General features: G+C 36.5%; 3 protein-coding genes across 4 annotated transcripts; all 3 read right to left on the bottom strand.

The window, feature by feature from the left end:
• Nucleotides 1-1,133: 1,133 nt before the first annotated feature.
• On the bottom strand, nt 1,134-3,204 carry LOC107674208 (uncharacterized). The gene is made up of 7 exons (XM_016468111.1): nt 3,145-3,204; nt 3,030-3,074; nt 2,479-2,532; nt 2,063-2,260; nt 1,781-1,936; nt 1,290-1,388; nt 1,134-1,166 (listed from the first exon to the last, which is right to left on the bottom strand). The coding sequence occupies exons 1-7, from the start codon at nt 3,202-3,204 to the stop codon at nt 1,134-1,136; spliced, it is 645 nt and encodes a 214-aa protein (XP_016323597.1).
• Nucleotides 3,205-6,622: 3,418 nt separating this feature from the next.
• Nucleotides 6,623-8,945, bottom strand: LOC107674192 (protein transport protein SEC31-like). The gene is made up of 9 exons (XM_016468091.1): nt 8,911-8,945; nt 8,707-8,749; nt 8,594-8,608; nt 8,429-8,554; nt 7,429-7,548; nt 7,256-7,324; nt 7,101-7,163; nt 6,754-6,804; nt 6,623-6,670 (listed from the first exon to the last, which is right to left on the bottom strand). Exons 1-9 carry the CDS (start codon nt 8,943-8,945, stop codon nt 6,623-6,625), a joined length of 570 nt encoding a protein of 189 aa, XP_016323577.1.
• A 1,665-nt stretch (nt 8,946-10,610) lies between these two features.
• On the bottom strand, nt 10,611-13,602 carry LOC107674196 (uncharacterized). Of its 2 annotated transcripts, XM_016468096.1 has the most exons (6): nt 13,402-13,602; nt 12,792-12,865; nt 12,147-12,449; nt 11,698-12,018; nt 11,325-11,606; nt 10,611-11,211 (listed from the first exon to the last, which is right to left on the bottom strand). In XM_016468096.1, exons 2-6 carry the CDS (start codon nt 12,841-12,843, stop codon nt 10,877-10,879), a joined length of 1,293 nt encoding a protein of 430 aa, XP_016323582.1. In that variant the 5' UTR covers nt 12,844-12,865; nt 13,402-13,602; the 3' UTR covers nt 10,611-10,876. The 2 variants fall into 2 exon arrangements, with proteins under 2 accessions (XP_016323582.1, XP_016323583.1); XM_016468097.1 differs by lacking the exon at nt 12,792-12,865.
• Between the last annotated feature and the right edge of the window lie 12,339 nt (nt 13,603-25,941).

Here is a 25,941-nt window from a genome sequence, read left to right as displayed (position 1 = left end):
GTAGTCTTTGAATGACCTTGCATATCTGGTCACTATTTCTTTTCTTTTTTTTTATTCAATCAAATAAAAACCATCTGTTCTATATTTGTTCCCAACAGCAAAGAATCTCATTTGAATATGGCATTACACAGCTTGTAAGTAATCAGGACTATGTACTAATATCACATCAGTTACATTATAGATATCTGCCAGTACCTAGAATCATTTTTCACCTAACAGTATTCTCTTTCTTGTTTCAATGTATTTTTTTTTCTTGGTCTTTTGAATGTCCTGGTTGTCTTTGCAGCTCCCTGCATTCATAAAGGTCAGTATTTTGGTTCTCAAGTTAAGAATGACAGCTGGTTTTGAATTATTTGAATATATATTTTAGATTCTCTTATTTTTATTTATTTATTTATTTGTTTGTTGTTTGTTTGTTTGTTCGTTCATTAATTCTTTCAACATAGCTTTTGACTCTGATTCTCCAGGCAGAGTCTGAAAGTGATCGTGGGACAAACTAGGAAAGAACCATATACAAAAACCACATTGGTAGGACAGATTGCAGTACATACAATAAATAAAATCAGTTTGATTAAAAACCTTTGCCTTTAAATAACCTCTTCTTCTTTTTCCACAGATGAACATCCAGCTATTATATAACTCAGCATAGAATTTCAATGTATAATGTAGTTTTTTATTTTATTGCTAATTAATGCCTCTTTATAGTTGTTCACTCAACCACAGATTGCTGAATTTTCTGCTTTAATCATTACTCTTGAGAATCTGCTCATTAAAACTATTAGCATCAACACTCTGACTTTGATCATTTTGTCACTGAAGTTGGGTGATTTATTCTTAATTGTTAATGCAAGAAAGCACTGCTCCTAATCAAGTTTCAGTAGAAGTACAAAAGACAATTTTCAACATAAAAAAATAATAATAATAACTATAGACAATATAAATCGATCATCTTTTATTTATTTGGTAACATATGGATATGTCCAAGTTGAACAAAAATGTCTCCTTTGAGGGGTCTCCATGGTGGGATATCTGGAAAGCCAACGACAAATTTACATACTGATAAATTAACTGGAATGATATCCTATTATAATATACCAATTTTAATACCTTTTTAATAATGAAATCTTCTGAGCCTATGGCTCAAACAATGGGAATCCAGGATGCCCCTGTCAGAGACAGAGCTGGTTAACAAACTGTCTACAAATTCTACAGTAATTATTCTGTCCAGCAATATTTTGTCAGGTTTGGTTATTAACAACATGTTAACAAAAGATTGCTTCTGAAAACACCTCTCCAGTTCCCGGACCGGGCCGATCACCACGGTAATCAGGAGCAGACGTTACCTTCGGGTCTGACTTTCCCCTGTTCTGAAAAATGGGAAACATTCTCTGTAAAATGTCTAAGAAAACACAAATACAAGTCCCTTAAGACTACATCAGAGTAATGTGATTCATGTAATTAAATGTAATAATTTAATATTAAATATTTATTAACTATTTATTAAAATAATTATGTATTCAGTATATTAAATATATTTAATATTTTTGAGATGTTTCAAACAAAAATGCATTTTCATTGTTTCTTTCTTGGAGGTAATAAATACACTTTTCATTTAATCATTTTTCTTTGTAAAAATCACATTTTTGCCTAGTCAATCAATTGAAAGGAGAAGAAAATGTGAGGAAAAATGGTTTTACAATACCTGGATTGGTTGTATTGGTTGCATTGGTTGCATTGGTTGCACTGGCTGCATTGGTTGCATTGGTTGCATTGGTTGCACTGGCTGCATTGGTTGCATTGGTTGCATTGGTTGCACTGGCTGCATTGGTTGCATTGTGTCCCAGCCTTGAATACTTGGGCCAGTGTTCTGGTTGGGTATCAGCCTTACAGGAGTGTTCCTCAGAGGATATAGATTAGTCAGGAAGAATGGAAATCCCTAAAAACAAACATGACTTTTTTTACTCTCCAGACAAAATTTGTGAGAATAATTTAAAAAAACTTGTGGAACAAAAAAAAGGAGCAAAAAATCCATGAGTGCACGATGTTCCCTGTCTGTCTGTACCGGGGGAAGGTTCTGTGTTGGTAAGCCATTGTTGGGACCAATGCCAGGTATAGGCTGCTCCTGCAGCAATGGGGGCAACTGTGCTGGGTTCAGCTGGTTTATTTGAGGGGGCAGGAAGGGTCCCTGCATCGCAGGGTTGAAGTTTAGCACCTGTGGGGGCTGCTGCCGAATTAGGAAGGGAGGGAAAAATGCAGTTCCCTAAGGAGAAAGAAAGCAAAGATTTAAATGAGCCCTTTATGAGCATCATACCATACCAACAGAACACCATATTAAGATAACAGTTAATTCCTTGTTTCAGGTTAAGAAATTATATATCTCTGTCATATACAAGGCAATTACGTTATGGCAGATTTTACCCTCAAATGTTCAAGCTATCTTCATATTAGTTTTTTTTACATGACTGGATGCTGAATTACCTGTGCTGGACCCAAACCCACACCTGCCAGAGTGAGTCCATTGAGACGCAAAACCTACAAAGAAGGAAAAAGAGACATGAGCATAACAGAAAACAAAAATGTACACTACCATTCAAAAGTTTGGGATTAGTAATTTAATATATGTATTTATACACCATATTTTTTGACAGTAAAGACATTTACAATTAATCAAAATATTTCTTTTAAACTTTCTATTAATCAATTAATCCCAAAAAAGTCAGCAAATCAGCATAATAGAATGATTTCTGAAGGATCGTGTGACACTGAAGACTGGAGTAATGATGCTGAAAATTCAGCTTTGCCACAGCCTTAAATTATATATTGAAGTATTAAAATAGAAAAGCATTATTTTAATTTGTAATAATATTTTGCAGTATTACTGCTTTTACTTTGTTTTTGATCAAATAAATGCAGTCTTGGTGAGCAAAAGAAACTTTTAAAACATCTTATTGACCCTAAACTTTTAAATGGTATAATTTAATATATAATATTTAGAATAAAATTCATGACAAAATGCACAAGAAACATACCTCATTACTGTTACTTGCCATTATTCCAATTTGTGGCTGGTAGATCTGAGAAACACAAACAGATTTGTTACTATCGATTCCAGATGAAGACATGCATTTATCATTGGACACTTACAGGAGCACAAGTGCAAATGCTGAGAAGACCAGCCATGGAAAAGATGGCCTGAAACTTCATCTTGGTTATCTGTGGATAAAAAAAGAAAAATCAATGAAAATGAACATATACTAAAGTCTAAAATCATTGCGACACAGTCCTTAGAAATAAAATATTTAGATACATTTTTGAAAGACTCCTTACTGGTGCTGTCTATATATACTAATAATAATCAATAAATGCAATACATCAATAACAGACAATAAATGCAGAATATTAAAGAAAAATAAGTACATTCAAGGCAGAGCAGAAGTGCAAACTATTAGCTTCTTTTCCCCTTTGCTTTTAAACTGCTGCATGTCCTCTTATAATATCAGGTTGCTGTAGCTGTGACACATACGGTGTGTCATGTGCCTCAATTTGTCTATACCCCATCATATATAGACATGTATCATTATGGTCAACTGAGCTGCTAATTGTTTCCATCAATTTATTGTCTGGGTTTGAGTATGTCTGTATATGCACAGTATTTGTGTTTTGATTAATTATCATTATTATTAAGTCGTTAAAACATAGGTCTTCAGCCCTGCTCCTGGGGACCCACTGTCCTGCAAAGATTATTTCCAACCTGCTTCAGCACACCTGGCCTCTGACTTTTCAAGTGATCCTGAAGACCTTGATTAGCTGGTTCAGGTGTGTTTGATTAGGGTTGGAGCTGAACTCTGCAGGACAGTGGGTCCCCAGGAGCAGGGTTGAAGACGTATGCATTAAAAACATTTAATGCTTAACAGATATAGAGCACATGCACCAGTGCTTTAGATCAGAACTGAGCTTTCTCACAGACTCACAGACTAATACGCAGGCCAAATGAAGAGCTGTTTGTTCTGTGAGGTAAGGAGACAAATTATTGTCTGGCTGAGAATGAAAAAACAAGATTTAACCATTCTCTTCAAAACAATAATTATGGCAATTAGTGTGGTCATCTCCACGTAGTGATTACATGGTTCAGGGGCTGAGTATTCCAGACAGAAGAACCAGACTAAAATGGTTTATTTCCTCAGCTGTAGTGAACTTTCTTATTTCTAAAATGTGCAAGAACCTTAGGAGTCCAGTAGATGGCATTAAAAATCAATCTGCAAAATTCTGACTATTTAATATATATATTTTTAGACTATACTTTCAATTTTAGAAATAGCCTGTGTAGGTTTGGTTATAATAAATAACCAACATGTTTAATCATGTAACCCTATTTCATGTAGCTGTACACAGCAAAACTCTATATATTTATTTTATTTTATTTTATTTTATTTTATAATTAACAAGGTCTGTCTGTACCCTGGGGGGGGTTGTTTGTTGATTGATTGTTTTTGAGGCATCAGAAATTATTTATTTGCATTACAAACTTGTCAACCTCAAAACTGTTTATATCCTGCCCTTGATAAGCACAGTAGTTGTGACATATAACATTTGCACTCTACTTAAAATACCTGTGCTGAATCACACACTTTACCGTTTGGGGTCTGTACAATTTTTTGGAGTCTCTTATGATCATCAAGGCTCGCCAAGGCTTTATTTGATAAAAAAATGCAGTAAAACAGTAATATTGTGATTTATTATTACAATATAAAATATTTTTTATATTTTATATTTTAAAAGCTTAATTTTCAGCAGCCATTACTCCAATTGTATGATTTTTTTTTTTTTAGCTATAATGTTCAGAAGAACAGAATTTTAAAAACCACCTTTGGTTGCTTTAATGTATTCTGCATAATGCAGAATAATAGTATTTATTAAAAGTATTTTAATAAAAGAAAGTATCTATCTATCTATCTATCTATCTCTCTCTCTCTAAACAAAATCTTATTGACCTACGTTTAAATGGTATATTATGAACAAATATTATTTTATGTCTATGTCTGTGTAACTTTTGATGATTTGCGACTTTTTCTGTCCTGATGCCATTATGTGGTAGGCTAATACAATCTTTTCTGTAGCAACCATAGTTTCGACATAGTGTGAATCATAATAATTCTTATGGATTTCTTTAAATAGAAGTCTATGTGAACCAGTGGACACATCAGAAATGAGCTTTGTCAGAGACTGACTGCAAAATAATGCATACACTGTAAAAAATGACCATGAATTTAATGGTAAAAGACTGTAAAAATGCTACAGTAAAAACCTGTTAAATGGTTAATGGTAAATTCCCCTACTATATACGGTGAAAAACGGTATTGGACATTACATGTAATTTTACGGTAGTATACCGTTTTTGGAAGTGAAAAAGACAGTATAATTTACAGTGAATAATGTAAATTTACAGTAATAGCGTAAATTGACATTCCCAGAATTCCCTGCGTTACATTTCAAATTTGATGTTTTTTTGTTAAATAACTGATTCTTATTAGTTTTTTCTTATCAGTTTTGCATATTAGGGTTGCGTGTTACACCTAATGTTGTTAAATGAATGTTTATTGCATTATTTCAGTTTCATGTGTGTTACCATGATGGTGTTTAGTGTTTGTGTGAATGACACTGTGCACCTTCTATATATGCTATTATGTAAAAGCTGCTTGTGATGGGCTTTGGTTCATCATGTGACTTTCTCATCACCACCTGTATTTGGTGGTTATCAATGTATTACAAAGGTACAAACCAGATTTCAGTAAGCTACTTCAATAGGTTGGTATATTAACATTATATCAGTTAATGCAATTATGGTATTTAACTGTAAATTTAAGTTAAAACCGTAAAACCTAAAATGTTGCTACTGTATTTTTTACGGTAAAATTCCGGCAACCACAGCTGCCGTTTTTTTTACTGAAAGATTTACGGAATTTTTTTACAGTGTAGCCTTAATAGAGAGATGAGTGAGGTACTGAGACAAATTAGGGACAGGGAATAGAAAAACAAATAGATTAAATTGATCTTTTTAAAACAGTGATAATGTGGATGATGATGATTATCATGATAGTATTAATTGTATTATTATATTAATACATTTCAAAAGATAAAATAAATACTTACAGTGGAATTGCTATTTCTTTCTTTCTTTTTAAAAATGTTCCGCAGTAACTTCATGAACACTGTTGCCAGTAGATGGCAATATAACACAATAAACAACCTTTCAAGTGTGGCCATAATATTATCATATGATTAAGAGGGTGAAAATATTCACTGTTGCAACAAACTAGCGACTTTTATTCAATATTCAGTATAAACATTTGTTACAACTGTTGACAATTTGTCAGTATAAAGCAAAGCATTAGACATTTTACTAAAGTACATTATACTTATCAATAATTCTGTAATATCCTAAATAAAAAATTACATTTATTGCAGAGAAGAGAAGATCTCTTGAAAGTATCTGTGAAAAGAAACAAACTCAATCAGCTTCTCAGCAAGAGTATTAATTATTGTACAATAAAAACAATGTGTAACTGTGTCAACACATGTATAAAACACACCTAAGCTATTTCAACACATGCTTCACTCAAATTTACCCAACAGGATTTCCAGACACTGCAGGGTTGACCTGGGCTGGCATCTGTATAGATGATAAATCATATTATAATGCAGGCTACCACTCAATAGATTTTTGAAAAATACAAAATATTTTTTTCTACAAACCTGGGTGATTGAGACAGGTGGTCTTGCAGTGGTCCTTCTGAGGAAGGAGCGCTGAGAAGAATGATTTAACACAGTTATGTGGAGGGCAAGAATTCTGTCTTTTGAACGTTGCACAAACACTGCATATTGCTAAACAATGAAGTTACAGTACACTTTTTTCTACAAACTTACATATCAGAAATCATATGAACTGAATAGATAATAACCAGTTAGTTATTAGTAGTTTTAAGCATACTACATGTGAATAGGATAAAGTTAAAGGTTTTTACAGAGGAGATTTTGAATCAGTGGCCAAAATTGGCCTTATAAAACAATGGTTTTGCCAGTAATTGCTTCTTCAAATGTACCTTAAATCTAGTTAGTGAGCCTGATGGTACAGCTTGATTATTTCCAGTAGGGCCTTGTCCAGCCTAAAAGTATTATGAATGAGTTTCATGAATATATTTATAGCCCATACATATAATTTATAGTATTAGAATAGTACTAGCAACTTGTTTTGTACCGCAACTTGTTGCTGCGGAGGCATTATGGCTGGTTGATTCTGGGGCCCACCAATGTAATACGGCAAACCCTGTTGATCAGAACAGTCCACAACAACACCCCAAATTACATTAATTTAGACAGAATTAAATGCATATTGTTGCACAAACATTGTGAATAAAAATGAACAAATACCCCATTAGTTGAAGCGAAAGGGTAAGCCAGCTGAGGTCCAATGTTGGGGGGACCATAGGGAACTGCGGCCACAGGTGGGTGCTGAAGCACAAATGGAGGAAGAACAGCAGCAGGCAGAATCTGTCAGACACAAACGAGTTTGTTATTGTCTGTGTAAAACATTATCTTTTAGTGGGACAATAGTTCACCCAAAAAAATTTAAATTTGCTGAACATTTACTCACCCTCAGGCCATCCAAGATGTACTGTAGATAAATTTGTCACTTCATCAGAATAGATTTGGAGAAAATAACATTACTTCACTTGCTAAAGTGAAAGTTAGGGTTCAAACCGCTGATAAAAACATCACAATAATCCACAAGCAATCCACATGACTCCAGTACAGACTCCAGCTGTGTTTGTAATAAATAAATCCATCAAGATGTTTTTAACTTCAAACCATAGCTAAAATCCACTATCCATAAAACTGCTTTCTCCATTGAAAAAGTAAACTCATCTTAATTTCGGAGAGAAATATGCACAGATCAAACATCATTTACAAGTAAAAAAAGAAAATCCAGAACAAATCAAAACAAATATGCCGGTGGATTTTGATGTGAGACCACAACAGGGGATGGACATTTTCACTGGAGGAAGTGTTATTATGGATCATTATGGACTCGTATTTTGGCCAGAAGTGATGTTTTAAAGTTAAAATGCTATAACAACAGATTTGTTTCTTATAAACACGTAGCTTTTCACTTTACAAGGCATTAATTGATGGGCTGGAGTCGTGTGGATCACTTGTGGATTATTGTGATGTTTTGATCAGCTGTTTGGACTCTCATTCTGACAGCACCCATTCACTGCAGAGCAAGTGATGTAATGTTAAATTTCTCCAAATCAGTTCAGATTAAAAAAGAAACAAACTCATTAACATCTTGGATGGTCTGAGTAGATTTTCAGCATATTTTCATATTTGGGGGTACTTTTCCTTTAAGTGGTAAATCTTCAGTTCCTACCTGTGCTAATGGAGGCTGTCCTATAACAGCAGGACCACCAGAAAGCACAGGTGTGTTCAGACCACCCACCAACAGAGGGTTAACTCCATTTACACCAGTAACCAGACCATTGATCAGACGCAGCTTCTAAAAATGGTCGAATGATGATGATATGAATGGTCTTACCTTAGCTGAGGTGATCTAAAAGAGAAGTATCAAAGTGATCAAAGCATGTGTAAATGAACTGATGAATCATGATTGACCAAAATATATAAAGTAAATGAAATCAATGTACTCACATCAGCACCATATTGGTCATAACAAAGTTCTTCATCTTGCAATCTGAAAAACAGCATATTTTAAATTCAAGTCTATTCAAAATCAAGTCTGAATTTGATACTGACACAATCATGCTGCATAAATATAAACCAATTTTTCCATGGCATTCTTTCATTAGATTTGTTTTCTTATGTCTCAATAGCAACAATGTTTCTGGCACTCACCTGTTTATCACTCCAGTAGTGATTTGCTTTGCCATGTACAGTACAGTATAGATCTCTAAAGCCTTTTATTGAGCTGAACGATCTAGTTCAGCCAATTAGAGTTCAACACTAATCCAGCTGTGTTTATCAGCAGGATATTAGGAAGCTTTAGTTACATTATGGTTATGCTATTCAGATATTTTCAAGTTTACCACAAGGATATCTTTTGGCAGAATTTGTGGTCATTTGAGTTTTTAAGGATTCTGGAGTTCTCAGAGTGACTAAACATACACAGATGTACGCACAAGGTATCGTGTTCACTGTAGCCTGCACAGACACATGAAAACAGAGATGCGGTCCCAGATATAGTTTTACTCATGACATATGAAAACATGGTTTGTGTCATAATCTCCTGGTTTGAATTTCTTAGCTCTTAGATCATTTGTGAAGTGACATGTGGCCAAGTATGGTGACCCATACTCGGAATTAGTGCTCTGCATTTATCCCATCCAAAGTGCACACACACAGCAGTGAACACACACACATACCGTGAACACACACCCGGAGCAGTGGGCAGCCATTTTTTTGCTGCGGCGCCCGGGGAGCAGTTGGGGGTTCGGTGCCTTGCTCAAGGGCACCTCAGTCGTGGTATTGAAGGTGGGAGAGAGCGCTGTACATTCACTCCCCCCACCTACAATCCCTGATGGGGGATTGTCATGTAGTCAACAAATGCCAGCCCTGCCATGATGCCACAAAAGTGGTCAAATCCTGGGTGATTTTAGCTTTTGAGGATTTTAAACAAAATATATATTTTGTATAATCAATGCTGTAAAACCATGTTATTTGTCAGATTTTTATTACTTGGAACCTAAAATAGTTTGATTTCCATATTTTTGGTCATGACATCACGCTTATACTGGATTCTTGTTTTTATGTCATTTGTGTACATTTGTTGGTTATTGGAATTAAAAGAGATCGCAACTGTACAATATCTGATTTTGTTATATTTTTTCCAATTTTATAAAGAACAAAAATCATTAGGAACACTGAAAAGTCACAGTAAATAACTCAATATATATAATATATATATACATACATACACATATATAAAAGGAAAACTCTTTAAATTAATAGTATAGTATGATATAAATATTAATGTATAATATAATTATATTCTGACATTCAGTCTGGTAAAATAACTAAAACAGTTACTACTAAAGCCATTACAGTAGCTATTAAGACATAACAGTAATATACCTTTTCATCTTCTGTAAATTTCATGATTTGAATTTGTTAATAGATTAGTCATAGTCACACATTCATATAATGTGACTTTTGATCATAAACGTTAATAGAATACACAGATACACTGTAAACATTGTGTGTATTACTTTATTTTTTTTACTTAATAAAACCAATTCAATAAAAAAAGCTTATACCACAAGTTTAGTAGTAGAATAGAAAAAGTGCAGAATAAAGTTTATCATGAAAAAGTGCTGAATAATGCTTAATAAGAAGCAGCACAGTGTGGCCACATCTGACATTATCATTATGGCAAGAATAATAGTTGTGCAGCCCAACCTTAATGATTTAAGATGCCTATCAGCAATGTAAACATATCAGGAAAAAGGCCATTATGTGATTTGTAATTAAAGTATTTTACATTAATTTTACATTCTGTGGCTAATTGGAATTGAAAGTGACTTCTGTGTGAGCTGTGCTTCATACATCGCTACACTATTGATGGAAAATTGATCTTTTTTGCCAAAACATTTTTTTCCTAAATTTTACCAACAAGACTGCAGCTATAAGGCCTTCCTGAAGTAAAAATATAATTAATTTCTCTTCAAGTTTCACATATTGTTCACTGGCAGTTATGCAGTTGCTCAAAGAATATCCAATTAAATCTAATGCCATCTTTTTCATAGCATATAATACAGCAGAGGAAGAACATTTGAGCAGTTTTTCAGTTCTCTTAAAAGTATTCCTATACTGTTTCTCCAATTCCTATTCCACAAGTAATATACTCTTCAGTGTTGTCTTGCTTCTCAGTGGGCCTCACAGGCTCAGGCATGGTCTCCTCGACAGGTGTGTGTGGACGAACGTCAGGCTCTGGGTTGGTTTCTTGTTGCGACAATCCAATGCATGCAGGCTCTCTCATCGGTTCTGGATTTATATTCACATTAGACTGTATTGCATTATAACTGCAGCGATACTGCTGTGCTTGCGACTGTCTATGATATTGGCAGCAAAGGAACAGGCAAATGAGAATGAAATCAATTAGCACAGGCAGAGTTATGTAGTGATGTCTCTGGGTCACACCTGTGCATGACAAAGAAAGGGACTTAGATCTGAATGCAAACGAAAGCCAATTATTAAACTGAAAAGAACAAATTAAACAACAAAAAATGAAATTAGTTTGATTTCAAACTTACCCTCCACAGTGACAGTGTTGACACCAATGACTTCATCCATCTTGTTTTTCACAGTAAATGTGCCTGTATCAGTGGACGTTAACTCGCGCAGCACGAGGAAGTCATTTATGACAGACACTCTGTGCGTGTACTCAGATGAGCATGTAGTGTTGTTCCCTAACACACTGCAAACAGGGGTCTCATCTGCATCATGACCGGTGAAAGTTACCTTTACACGGTCAGAGCCAAACAGGTCCAGGGTGAGATTTCCACCAAACTTTTTTGCATAGAACTTTTGATCAGCTGAAGAAAGAATTTCACAGTTTTATTTAAACATTTTTTTTTTCTATTACAGGAGAAAAAAGAAAGTGTAAAAAATTTAATATTTAACAACCTGTAACATTGAGAGTGACAGCACCAGGATAACCCTGTTCTTCTGTAGTTCTGTGATAGCACCGGAACAATCCCTTATCTGATGTGGTGACCCTGAGCATGTTAAGGGAAAGATCTCCGTGCTTATAATGGTGAAGTGAAATTGATGCCCTGCCTGTAAAACCTGAGCCATATGTTGTAATTCCTTTTTGAACTTGTAACACCGTTTGGCCATCTTTTTTCCACAGGATGTTCACAGCGTCATCAGTAATTCGTTTCTCTGTGCGTGCGTAGCAGGGTAGTGTGATGTTGCTTCTGACTGAGGTGCTCACAGTAGTTGGTACTAAACAATGAAAGGAAACAATACAACGCATTAGATCACATCTAACAGTGGTAAGCACCTTATTTAGGGTGATAAACATTACCATTAAATAATCATGTGTCATCGCTAACTAAAAAATAAGAACTTACCAAGAGCTTCTAAGTGGAATTCACAGCAAAACACTGAATCACATTTGACCATGTACCAGCCTTCATCATTGTACAGAACAGGATACAGGCCTAGAGACATGTTTCCAGGCTTAAGGCTCACTCTGTTCTTAAAGTTGTCTCCTTTGGTGCAAATCTCTTGGATACATTTTAAAACTTCCAGATTTTCATTGTTAGTGTGGAATGTCCATAAGAGATGTCCATTACATGTCTCATTACAAGTGAAAATCGCAGTATCCCCAATGTTCACTGCAACAGGGATCAACATCCCACCTAGAAAGGGTCCTAGCAGGAAAGAGAGAGTAAAAAGGATTTTAGAAGAACATATGTGATTGTAAAACAAATTAGCATTCTAGCATACTAGTATTAACTAATAAGATTTAGTTTAGATCCTTGTTTTTGACCAAGATAAATACTGTTCAGATTGGAAACTATTTACCTAATAGGATAGTGATGTATTAAAAAGATACTGGCCCCTTAAATACCTTCAGCGTAGTTGGCTAATTTTTATAATTAACTTAAGTGTCATATCTACCTTTCTGAAAGTGCTTTTTCATGAAGAAATATGAAGAAAAATCATCACAATATATAAATTCACACACACACAAAAAGAAATCTGCATGTTACCGAAGGTTAGGAGCAAATAAAGGAGGCTCTTTGATGGGTGAAGTAGCTTCATAGTTGTCCAGTGGCCTCTGGAACTGGAGGATTTAAGAGTAAGAGGATATGAAATGTATACAATTGATTGTAATGTCTTGTAATATCAATACTATTCTGTCTCTTCCACACTTCCAGTATTTTTCTGATGTTTTTGGGAGTACAGCATTCAAAAAGAGGAAGATTATTTATTTATTATTTATTTCATTTAGCTTTGCTTTTATTATATTTAATACTTTAAAGCTGCACACAGTTTCTAGGATGGTTGTATGAAGTTGTTTAAAGGTTGAGTAAGCAGTTTCTGCGTCATCTAGCCAGCAGAACTACAAAAATAAAACATTTTCAAAGAACCTTTGCAACCTAATGCAATTATTGGACGAAACATCTTATAGTCCTGACGACTCCTGAGCCTTACACAGAAGATTTCAAACAGTATAACAAAAAAAAAACAAGAAGTTAGAATTTCAGCTGTTGTGTACCGTATATTTCACATAATAACACACTCCCTGACAAGAAACATAGCCTTTACTCTTAAAAAATTAAATAAATAAATAAAAATAAAAAAATAGCGTTTACTCACCTGTCCCGTTGCAAGCTCTTCCTCACGTTATTCTTTCTATCGACACATTTGAACACATGTAAGATGAGTTCAAATGCGTGCGAACCGAATTAATACATCCAACTTTAACAGTTCACTGAATCTCAGGTTGAAGTCGACGATAAAAGAAATCTTGAAGACGTGGAAGAAAGTTGACAAGTGTCTAACCGGTCTCTCTCTCTCTCTCTCGCTCTCTCTGGTTTTACTGGCGGGTCGCAACCAACTTGTTCAGGTGCATACCGCCACCTACTGTACTGGGGTGTGCAACTTCAGGGCTTCATGTACTTAGCATAGTTATAATCACAAAATTTTTTTTAAAAATAACAAAAAAACAAAAAAATAAACCCATATTCATTTTGAACATTTATCCTTCTATATGCTAGATTATCTTTAATGAATGTTACACATCCTCCCCCTTGTGATCCAATTCTATCACATCTAACAGAACTATACCCTGGCAAGACAAATTCCAAGTGTGGTCTTAACCATGACTCTTGAATACAAATAAGATCAGGCACAACATCCATGTCAGTTATGATCTTCTTGAACTCTTGCCCATTCGCAAGTAAACTTCTGGCATTCCATTGGAGGATATGAAATACCATGAATATGTTAATCACCTTGAGACAATCCATCATAATTAGTAGGGTTCAGCATCTCATGAATCATTTCAGCCTTAATATCTTTTATCCCCAACAGCTCTGTAGCTGCCTGTACTATTGTCTTAATTCTGTCACTTTTTCTCTGTTGCTGCATTGCCACATTCACAATCTTACAGATGAAAGTCACAAAGCTGATTTTATCCATAATTAGTGTATCCTTGTTAATCTTTTTGCAACATGTGATTATTTCTGTTTGCTTTTGATTTTCTGTAAAAGACGGAATCTCAATTGACCGTCTTCCCACAGGCAGGTTTGTGTTACTTGCTACATGAGTACCTTTAGATCTAGCTAGTTCACTTTCCTTTGCCGAACTTTTTTTCCCTCCCTTTTCAAATCTCGTATTAGCAATGGATTCTATTTACACTAAGTGAAAATAGCAGTATTTTTAGCAATATGCTATTTACACTAAGTGCAAATACCTATTTACACTATGTTAAAATTTGTTTGTAAAATTTGTAAAATTTGTAAAATTTGCAAAACTTGTTGCAAATATTGGCAATTATCTGCACTTCAGTATTGTAGTACAATGTAAAACAGTATGCAATAATAACGTATTGAGTGTAAATTATAATTTACATTTAAATTATTAAATGGATGCCACCTTATTGGTACAATAAAGCCCTCCCTACACCTACCCTAAACCTACCCGATACTTTATTTTAAACTTTTTGATTATTTCCTTAATTTTTATTGAAAATAAATGCCGTTACGATGGGATACGAGATTTGAAAAGGGAGGAAAAAAAAAGTTCGGCAAAAAGTTAGGCGGGATCGAACCCGGATCGATCGTGTCAAAAAGCCTACGACACACGCTTATCTATCTGCGCCACTGGAGCTCATGTTTTACAACCACTTTTAACTAAATGTAAATATACACTCCGTATTCCTCTTCCTTGACACATCCTGCCAAGGCATACCTTCACTATCTCCATCCGTACTTTCACCCATGATAGTTGCATCCACGGTACAGTTGTTGCTAATCCGTCGCCCAAAACACTCTCCGTCTAACCGGTCTGAAACAGGTGTGTCTTACACGTCGTGACTCGTGAAGCTCCGGGCTCTTTGATCGTCCCCTGGTTCAAACCAAGGGCTCTGTCTCAAACTATACCTACCTCTTCCGGTTTGTCTGATTTGTCGATGTGTTTTCTGACTTGTTATTTTTTTTTCAGAATTTGTCATTGTGTTTTCTGACTTGTTATAATGTTTTTTGAATTATTGTTGTGCTTTCTGAATTGTTATTTTGTTTTTAAGACTTGCATTTGTAATTTGTTATTTTGTTTTCATTTTTGTATCTCAAACTATACCTACCTCTTCCGGTTTGTCTGATTTGTCGATGTGTTTTCTGACTTGTTATTTTTTTTTCAGAATTTGTCATTGTGTTTTCTGACTTGTTATAATGTTTTTTGAATTATTGTTGTGCTTTCTGAATTGTTATTTTGTTTTTAAGACTTGCATTTGTAATTTGTTATTTTGTTTTCAGAATTGTGATTTGTTTTGCACTTCTCGGCCACCGTACGAATGGGACTTGAGTCAAAATAACAAAAATAAATTACACTTCCAATACAATTTTCCGAAAGATGGTTTTGGTAAATTAAGGTAGTTGTTATCACACTGATATATGTCAAATTGTTCATTTTTGTTATAAGTTTGATTTTAGCTAGTAATTTGATGCTATAAAAACGCATGTTTTTATAGCATCAAAAGGCGTGTTGTTATGGTTGATTGGGTAATTATCGTTATGGTTGATATGGTTGATTATCGCAAATAGGCGTGTCGTTATGGTTGATTGGGTCTGTGGGAGTTTGGGCAGGAGTTTGATACCGTGGCTCCACCTCACCGCAAGATGAGTGGCCATACTGTTTTGGCTTCACTTTTCTATAGTGGAAGGAAGTGGAGACGCGTCGTCCATCTTTTTTTACAGTCTATGGTCTGAACCAAGCGGCAACCTTCTGGTCTCTCTCTTGAAACCAACACGGACTTAAACTGCAATTCATCGACTGGCCGCTAGACTGCTCCCCCCCCCAAAACATTTTTTTTTTTTTTTATAACTAATCCGTTTAAATTATATTAAGCCTTAAAGTTCTGAAGGTGAGCAGGGTCCTAATCCACTCCGCCCAGTTCGGGCCCTTAGAGTGTATGCTGAGCACTCTGGCCCATTTCGGCACTCAGAGCAGCTCTTTGTATGCTTCGGAGGCCGCTCTAAAGGGCTGTTGGTCACGAAGTAGAGACTATCTCACTGGATAGTGGATGCTATAGCCCTGGCTTACGCCTCAGAGGGCTTAAAGTGTCCTATAGGAGTGAGGGCTCACTCCACCAGAGGGATGGCCTCCTTTTGGGCTTGGTCCAGCAGAATTTCTATTGGTGATATCTGTGCGGTCGCTGTCTACCTTCACCAGATTTTATAACTCTGACATCCCTGCCCTGCAGGCACGGATTTTGTCCGCTTAGTCTACCTTACCTCCTTGCACGCAAGTCAACGACTGTCGCTTCAGTCAAAAGATTCTGATGAAATGGCACTCAGAGCCGACTTATATAGCAGTCGGCTCCACTCCTTTTGGCAGGTTGAAGCGCCATTGGTTCATGCAGTTCATGCAGCACGAACGTGATCAAATCAGGCTTCAGTATCAGAGTAAACAGTGATTAACGCAACGCTCGTTCCCAAGGTTGCCAGGTTTTCACAACAAAACCCACTCAATTGCTACTCAAAACTACCCCAAAACTAGGGAGTGGGGTCCCCCGGTAAAAATCGCATTCCAGGGGGTAAAATACACGTTTTATGGCGTAGTTGCTTTTCACACCATCATCTAGTAGCCTACAAAAACACTCAAAATTATATCAAAGGACTAGTTCACCATAAAGTAAACTGTATACTCTTAATTTCAAAATATAAAAAAAAAAAAAAAGTGAGATTGTTTTTTTAATAAATTATTATTGCACGCCCGTTGCTTTTACGGAACTACAGAACTATATAAGAACAATAGTTATAGTTTCTAGACCACATTTTTTCATGAAGGACAAGCAAAATTGTAAGTAGCCCAGTAGATTGGGTTTTTTTTTTTTTTTTTTATAACTAATCCGTTTAAATTATATTAAGCCTTAAAGTTCTGAAGGTGAGCAGGGTCCTAATCCACTCCGCCCAGTTCGGGCCCTTAGAGTGTATGCTGAGCACTCTGGCCCATTTCGGCACTCAGAGCAGCTCTTTGTATGCTTCGGAGGCCGCTCTAAAGGGCTGTTGGTCACGAAGTAGAGACTATCTCACTGGATAGTGGATGCTATAGCCCTGGCTTACGCCTCAGAGGGCTTAAAGTGTCCTATAGGAGTGAGGGCTCACTCCACCAGAGGGATGGCCTCCTTTTGGGCTTGGTCCAGCAGAATTTCTATTGGTGATATCTGTGCGGTCGCTGTCTACCTTCACCAGATTTTATAACTCTGACATCCCTGCCCTGCAGGCACGGATTTTGTCCGCTTAGTCTACCTTACCTCCTTGCACGCAAGTCAACGACTGTCGCTTCAGTCAAAAGATTCTGATGAAATGGCACTCAGAGCCGACTTATATAGCAGTCGGCTCCACTCCTTTTGGCAGGTTGAAGTGCTATCGGTTTGTGCAGATACATGGTCATGATCAAATCAGGCTTCAGTATCAGAGTAAACAGTGATTAACGCAACGCTCGTTCCCAAGGTTGCCAGGTTTTCACAACAAAACCCACTCAATTGCTACTCAAAACTACCCCAAAACTAGGGAGTGGGGTCCCCCGGTAAAAATCGCATTCCAGGGGGTAAAATACACGTTTTATGGCGTAGTTGCTTTTCACACCATCATCTAGTAGCCTACAAAAACACTCAAAATTATATCAAAGGACTAGTTCACCATAAAGTAAACTGTATACTCTTAATTTCAAAATATAAAAAAAAAAAAAAAGTGAGATTGTTTTTTTAATAAATTATTATTGCACGCCCGTTGCTTTTACGGAACTACAGAACTATATAAGAACAATAGTTATAGTTTCTAGACCACATTTTTTCATGAAGGACAAGCAAAATTGTAAGTAGCCCAGTAGATTGGGTTTGGTCCACTATTGGCCCGGCACTCACCTGTACGCCCTGCTTCCTCAGGTCATCAGACGGGTCAGGGAAGTCAGATGTTCGGTCCTCCTGGTGGCCCCACTCTAGAGGAATCAGACATGGTTCCCCGAGTTGATTCAGCTGCTATCGGCAGCTCCATGGCTGATACAACTGTGGAAGGAACTCCTCTCGCAAGTGAGGGGCATGATTTGGCATCCCCGGCCAGAGCTGTGGAGCCTTCATATTTGACCCCTCGGCGGGAGTCTTTGCAGCTCCCCGCGAGTGTAGCTAATTTATTATTGCATGCCAGTTGCTAAATTATTATTGCATGCCAGTTGCTTTTACGGAACTACAGAACTATATAAGAACAATAGTTATAGTTTCTAGCAGATTTTCATGAAGGACAAACAAAATTGTAAGTAGACCAGTAGATTTTTATTGCCAAAACAAATCAAATGAATCAAAAAATAAACATACATAAACACTTAATCATTTAACAATTAAAATGTTAAACTTGCTCAAATAAAAGTGCATATTTAATATAGCCTATATTTCTTAAGTATAAATAGGCTATTCCCATTCTCATTCCCTTTTCTCCTATCCAAAGAAAGGCCAAAAAACAGTCTGTTAGAGCTGTCAAATTTGGAGTTTCAAGGGTTCTTATATATTTATTTGAACAACAACAACAATGATCCTCTCTTATCCATGATCCATGATCCTCTCTTATTCTTCACTGGTGGAGGTGCGTTTTTTTTTCCTGGTCTTCATATGCACCACTAAAACAGTTACTAACAATCCCAGCAGGCCAAAACACAGCACTGTTACGAATACTTGGTAATGAAGAGAAAGACCATCAGGACCTGTTTTTTTTTTTTAAGGAAAGTTCAGTCAGTATTTTTCTATTTTTACTTAAATCATATGAAAAAATTATATTTTACATATATAAAATATTGTCTATTGTGTTTTTTATAGTGTTATAGCATTTTTCACTCTTACCTTGTACTTGATCAAAGGGCTTGTTTTTACTTTGGTTTGCTGAAAGGACCACAAAAAAAGATGAGCAGAAAAATCACACTTCTAATAATAATGCCCATATAAACTCAGCAAAAAAAAAAAAAAAAACTTTTCAGGATACTGTATTTTAAAGATAATTTTGTAATCCAAATATTATTGGAATTTAAAGATACTTTTGAAATCCAATCCAAATAAGCTTTACAGATCTTTATTGGCAAGGGTTTAAACAGTGGTGGAGAGAGTACTGAAAAAATATACTCAAGTAAAAGTAGCATTACCTTCCAAAAAATGTAGTGTGAGTAGAGTAAAAGTACTTGTCCAAAAAACTACTTGAGTAAGAGTAAAAGAGTAGCCTATTTAAAAGTACTCATGAGTATTGAGTAGTGAGTACTGAGCTGTGGATTCTACCCCCTCATAATAAACGCTGTACACCGCAATTTATACATTTTAAAAACGTTGTACATTCTGTAATTCACATTATCTTGTTTGTCATAAAGAATAAAGAATATCTATCATCCAGCAGTTTTTTAATTGTTAATGCCAACTCTTTAAAATACATCAAAACAGCACAGAAACAGTATTCAGTTGAAGAAAAGATGAAAGTTAAATTTAAAATGAATTTAACTTTTTTTTTTAAAGTTTATTAACAAGTTGCAGTTCTATTACATCACGCGCTGGCACAGATACAGTATATATATGCCAGATATACTATCTCTCTATCCAATCACGTTGATGGATAAAAATAAAATTAAAATAAGCATGTAACGACCACAAACGGAGGAAAATAGTGGAGTAAAAGTACCGATACATCACTTAAAATGTACTCAAGTAAAAGTAAAAGTACACAATTTTTTAACTACTCAAAAAAGTACAATTACTGATAAAAACTACTTAATTACTGTAACGTGAGTATTTGTAATCGTTACTTCACACCCCTGGGTTTAAACAATATTACTTTTTAATTATTTCAATGAACCATAATCCATTATTGCACATGAACCTGTGGGATAGTCCTTAAGGCTTACGATTTATTGGCAGCAGGAAATTAAGATCACAGTTAGGCTATAACTAGATAAAAAAGTTCATCAACACACACCAGCCTGACCAGAAAGTTTTTAAGTAGTCTTAAAAGCTTTAGGTTCAAAGCTTTTCAGTTTGATTGCAGTTTTAAAGCTTGAAGTTTAAAGGTTTTGAAGGCATGCAGTCTATCAGAAAACAGATTGATATTCTGTTTGATATGGTTGCTAGCAGGTTGCTTTGCAGTTGATAGATTACTCCAGGTGATTAGTAAGGTATTGCTGTGCAGCTGATAGGGTATTCTGCCGAGTAGTAACAAAGTCCCTTTAAGGCCTAGTCCACACATGCACAGGTATTTTTTATAAACTTTTATGGGTTTTTCCTCCATTGAATAAAAAAAATAAATCTTGTCCACATGAAAATGCAAAAACATGTCATGAAGCGCTGCCAAGAGTGTGCAAAACCAACAGGTGGCGATATAACCCTAACCGTAAAGCCATGCTGGCCAATCACAGACTCGCCTCATGTAAACAAAGGAGATAGTGGCGCACAACCTGACCTCAAACAAATGAGATAACAGCGTGCACGCCGACGTCACAAACCAAAATCTACAGTTTCACCGGATACACAACACTGCAATCAGAGTTTCTGAAAATCTTCACCATGGCAGGAGTTTTCAAAAAGGGTCAGTTTCAGTGACCTGATACTGCGTTTGTGTGTGGACAAATGGACAAACTGCATAGAAAAAGCTGCGGTTTTGAAAATACCTGTGTTCGTGTGGACAGGGCCTAAGTCATTTCACTCTGCAGCCATCTTTGAAATGCCTCTAGGGCATGCAAGTGCAGCTCTTATCTCTTCGAAAAGGGAAACAAAACAAAATGTTACTGTTCGTAACCCCGGTTCTCTGAAACACTGAGTGGAGAGATCCACCTATGGGAAGGGCATCCACGCCTCACCTCTGCAGAAGCATCCAATTGCACCAAGTAAGGCTTGACACCTTAACCGAGCGCATATAGCCCCTGCATGCGCTACCTTTCCTCAGTGAGCATATTCGCTTCTCGTGCAGCAAGCGGGGCAAACTTGGTGGATCTCTCCACTCGATGTTTCAGAGAACCGGGGGTACGAACAGTAACCTATTTTTCTCTTTGATCATCTCGTGTTCGAGATCCACCTATGGGAGATATGGTCAACTCCCCGGTTGCCCAGTACACTCACAGCGAGGCCGTGTAAGCCAGAGGACGGTCACCTGGCAAGAAAAAAAGCCGGGCAGGCTCGCGACAGGTTGTCCACGGTTACGTTAGTAGCTGGACTTGGGTTGGAAAGAGCCAGTAACAACGGACAGTGGAAAAGGACAGGTAAGAGGCGGGCAGCCTAGTAATTAGTGCGAGCGTGGGCGGCTTGCAGAGTAAAAACAGCTGACCTGGTAAATTGACAAGCACGCCTGGTGGAGGCTGATCCAGAGATGTGTTCTCCTGTAGACGGTTAAGTGATGTCAAAACCAACGAGCTGTGAGTAAATTCCAGAGGTCGCGAGAAGCGAATGTCAACTGAGGAAAGGTAGTGGGGGCTAAATGCGTTCGGTTAAGGGCATGGGCACGCGCTCCTGTCTGTCAAGCCAGACTTGGTGCAATTGGATGCTTTTGCAGAGGTCAGTCGCGGATGCCCTTCCCATAGGTGGATCTCGAACACGAGATGATGAAAGAGAACTCATTAGCGACAGTTTCTATGGACCACTATACACAAGCCGTCCACCATTCGAAGGGTCAACTTAAGTTGACGTCATTCACCATAACAGCCGATGGTCTGCGAAGTGCGAACCCTCGAGTACTGTTGCCGGAAGAGCTCAATGTGTTGTTGTGTAGACCTAACTAACACCATACAACAAGATGAGCACGTTAGCTAACACAACATTAAAAGTTACCAATGTTTCAAAACTTGTAATATTGAGTTAATACATTTAAAAACACAAACCAACACATTCTCACCTGTGAAAGGTTATCCAGTTTCTTCGGGAATTTAAATCCCGGCGTTTTTTTTACAACCATTGGCTGTGCAAGATTGTGGCATCTTCATATGTTCATTGATTATTATGGTGATTGACGTCGCATCTACGTGCTTGGCGCAGTCGAATGGGGCATCTACAGTACAATACATATCTATTGATAGTTTTCACGTGACATCACACCCTTACAGGAACGCCCACATGGAGGGCAAAACAAGGCTTTCCTCCACTGATCGACAGTTATTTTTACGAGGTTTGCATTAAGTAGTAATTTAGTAAGACAGTGATATTTAAAGGTAAAAATTAAGTACACACCTTATTGATGATGCATACTTTGTACAGGCAAGCAGATGAACCCAGAATATAAACGCAATGCGCAAAGTTTAATATTAAATGTTTTCCCATAGAAAACCATTATAAAGAAGACGCTTAGTGCATTGCGTTCATATTCCGGGCTCATTTGCTTGCCTGCATAAAGCATGCATCATCAATAAGGTGTGTACTGAATCTTTTAATATCACCGTTTTAAAGGCACTTTAAGTGTTTTCACATGTTTTTAATGATTGAAATATTGCGGTGGGTGATTTATATGGATTGCTAATGGCCAAAACTTACATTTTGTTCACATATCTTTGTTTTGTTCTTTTAAGAGATGATCTAAGTATTTTTGGATTGGAACTGATAGAAAATCGACAGGCTTGTGCTGCAGTTCTATGGATGTTTTGCCTGTCAGGTCTTCGAGCCGGTCTCGTGACTGAAAACTATCAATGGAAACCACATTCAACTGCTCCAGACACGTCCGCCATCTTGGAACAGTCAATGTGTCGTCATTCACAATAAAAATCAATGAGTTTCAAGATGCCACAACATTGCACAGCCTCTGGTTGAAGAAAAAAACGCCAAATTTAATTCCTGACAAAATTGGATAAACTTTCACAGTTAAGAATGTGTTGGTTTGTGTTTTTAATATGCATTAACTCAATATTACAGGTTTTTAAACTATGTTAGCAAATGTTAGCAAATGTGTTAGTTTAGCAAAATTATCTGCTGAAGTCTATTGCAGATTTAGATATTCATACTTGTGTATAGGATTGCAGACATTGCTCTCGAGTGTTCACAAACCGGCTTTGACAATTCCAATATGGCAGACGGTTTATGTATAGCAGCCCATAGAAAGAGCCGCTAATCTACCTATACTAGGGTGACCATACGTGCCATTTTTCCAGGACGCGTCCTGGCCAGGATTTGTTTTGGCTTTGTTAAAATAGCTGGTGGACACCCAACACTCACTGCTACTTTTCATACTGACCCCCCTTTCTTCAAGAATTCATTATTCCATTTCTGATAGTCAAATGCCTGCGAAAGTTGAGTTTAGGCCTATGTCTCAGTTGTTGAGCTTTTTATGTTAAAACAAATATTTACACATTAAGAAATTTGCAGGAAATAAAAGCAGTTGAAAGTGAGAGGACGTTTCTTTTAAATATTAATTTTTTTCTGAGTTTATTTCTTGAGAGATTAAATGTTCACACTTACTGTATAGTTGCACTCCTTTGTCAAAGTTTAAGCGTTTTTGATATAATGTTGCACAATAGTATGTGGTGAGATCGCTGGTGGAAATGTGGAGAATACTCAGTCCATTCGTCTGCTTCTCCATAAAACCCTCAAAATGAGTTTCATTATAATTCCAGACAACAGACAGTTCTCCAGTATGTTTCAGACTTGTGACTATCAGAGCCATCAGCTGCCCCTCACTCATCTTCAGCCAGTGGATGTCAGAGTAGAAAGACAGGTTGCACATCAGTGCCACTGTCTCTCCAAGTTTAACTTCTTTCAACTCTACTGCTTCCAAATGCTTCAGGGGCGAAATGAGGAGAACTGACAGAACGCAAGCAAGGTGGTTTTATCCTGTTTGTTACTTTTTAGCTACATTAAGCCTTTTAATGTTTTATTAAATATGCATTAGAAATAGTTTTGCAGTTGTTTAGAATTGCACAAAATATAATTTTTGTAACAGATATATTGAAGTAATTATTTGGTGCCATGCCCTTGTTTTAGCTTTTTGATTTAAATTATTATTATTTTTTTAAAGTTACCTTACCTGTTAGAGCGATTAAACACGATAAAACCATTGTGGATGTGTAGTCATAGTCCAATGTTTGCTTGATTTCTGAAGAACGGCAAGATTTCCAGTCAAAGTAAAACCACGCTTTCTGCTCACTCCCAGTTTGCGTGGGTTTTTAAAGTTTCCGTCAGTGCTGTTATTGGTACCCTGTGAAATACAAACAGTTACAGTAATTCCCCACTAAAATATGCTTAGCCAATAAAGGCCATTTAGGAATGAAAAAAATGAAGAAATGAGATGAAGAAATGAGAAATGTAGATTTTTGTAAGGCGGAAGGCAGTCATATACCTAGCTCTTTCGTGTTAGTTTCTCACTTATGATTCAGGTGAAATTAGATTGTTCTTTGTTTTTCTTCTCTATAGCCTATCAAAAGGTTCACTGATGGCTGCTGTACTGGGATCAGATTTTTTGTCACTGAAGGTGACAATTAAGATACCAAAGATTGTTCTGAGATCAGTGTCATGCTCCCTTTTGCAGCAGGAAGTTGTTTGCCAGAGGAAGTAGGTTTACTACACACACATAAAAAGTTAATAGGTGTGAAGGCCACAAACTACATGCATCTTTGGTTTGAAAATTGGTACAGTGCCTTGATAAAGACTTTGAACAACATTGGAAAATATTTTTAAAGAGTATTAAATAAAATTTCCCCTTCACATTGGTCAGACAGAAAGATTTAAGTTCAGGATTGTCTTTTGACATTTCAGCATCGGTTTGTGGAGACTCGAGAGATAGCATGTCACAACCACATTGGGGGAAAAAAGGGTCATACTTTTTTTTTAAGTTCTCTTTTCCTGTTTATGATTCTTAGGTGTTTATTATTATTATGAATATTGTTACCATGTCACAGACCACAAAAGATGGCATGTTAAGGATGTTAAGGCATGTTAATTATTTTAACTCTGGGTTTTTTGGAGTTTTCCAGTGTTACAAAATGTCTCTAGCCATCACAAAGACCCCCACCATGATCACTGCGAACTCTCCCATTTGAAATATTTGGCATCTGCTCCCTGTCTCCCAATAGCCAAAGTTTTAGTGATAATGGTATTGTTTTCCCAAGCCGTTTGCTCAAAATATTTAAAACTTGGTGCCATAAAGGCTGTATAAGTGGACACTCCCAGATACAGTGAATAAAAGTACCTCTGTCCTTTTGACTATTTCCAACAAACATTATTTGTCAGACCCATTCTATTAAGATAGTCAGATAGAACCCATGTATGATATTGTACTGTGTAACTTGCCCTCCGGCTTCTCTTACATATTTACCTGTATTTGACAATATTCTTTTCCACTCTTCGTCCAAACACTGCAGTATTATATTTTTATTGTTGTATTCCACAAATAAGTGCAGTTACTAATATTGCCCAATTGAAAATGCACATTTTAAAGTAAAGCACTGATTTTGAGTTAGAATGCAGATGTAATTGTTAACCATACATTTGTAAAAGTTAAAACCTTGTTGTTACAGGTCCAAATTAAAATAAGACTCCATTCATCATACTAATAATGTCTGATATTCAGACATGGTTTGGAATTATTGACAAAAAAGCACAATTTTTGGAAAATATATGCAATGATCGTAACCGCAGTACTGGCTAGATTTTCATGCTGAAAAGGTGTCATGATACTTACTGTATGAGAAGTCGTG

This window comes from Sinocyclocheilus anshuiensis, unplaced genomic scaffold, assembly GCF_001515605.1.
Source record: "Sinocyclocheilus anshuiensis isolate Anshui unplaced genomic scaffold, SAMN03320099.WGS_v1.1 scaffold728, whole genome shotgun sequence".
NCBI lineage: Eukaryota > Metazoa > Chordata > Actinopteri > Cypriniformes > Cyprinidae > Sinocyclocheilus > Sinocyclocheilus anshuiensis.
This window is presented reverse-complemented; position numbering and strand designations above follow the sequence as displayed.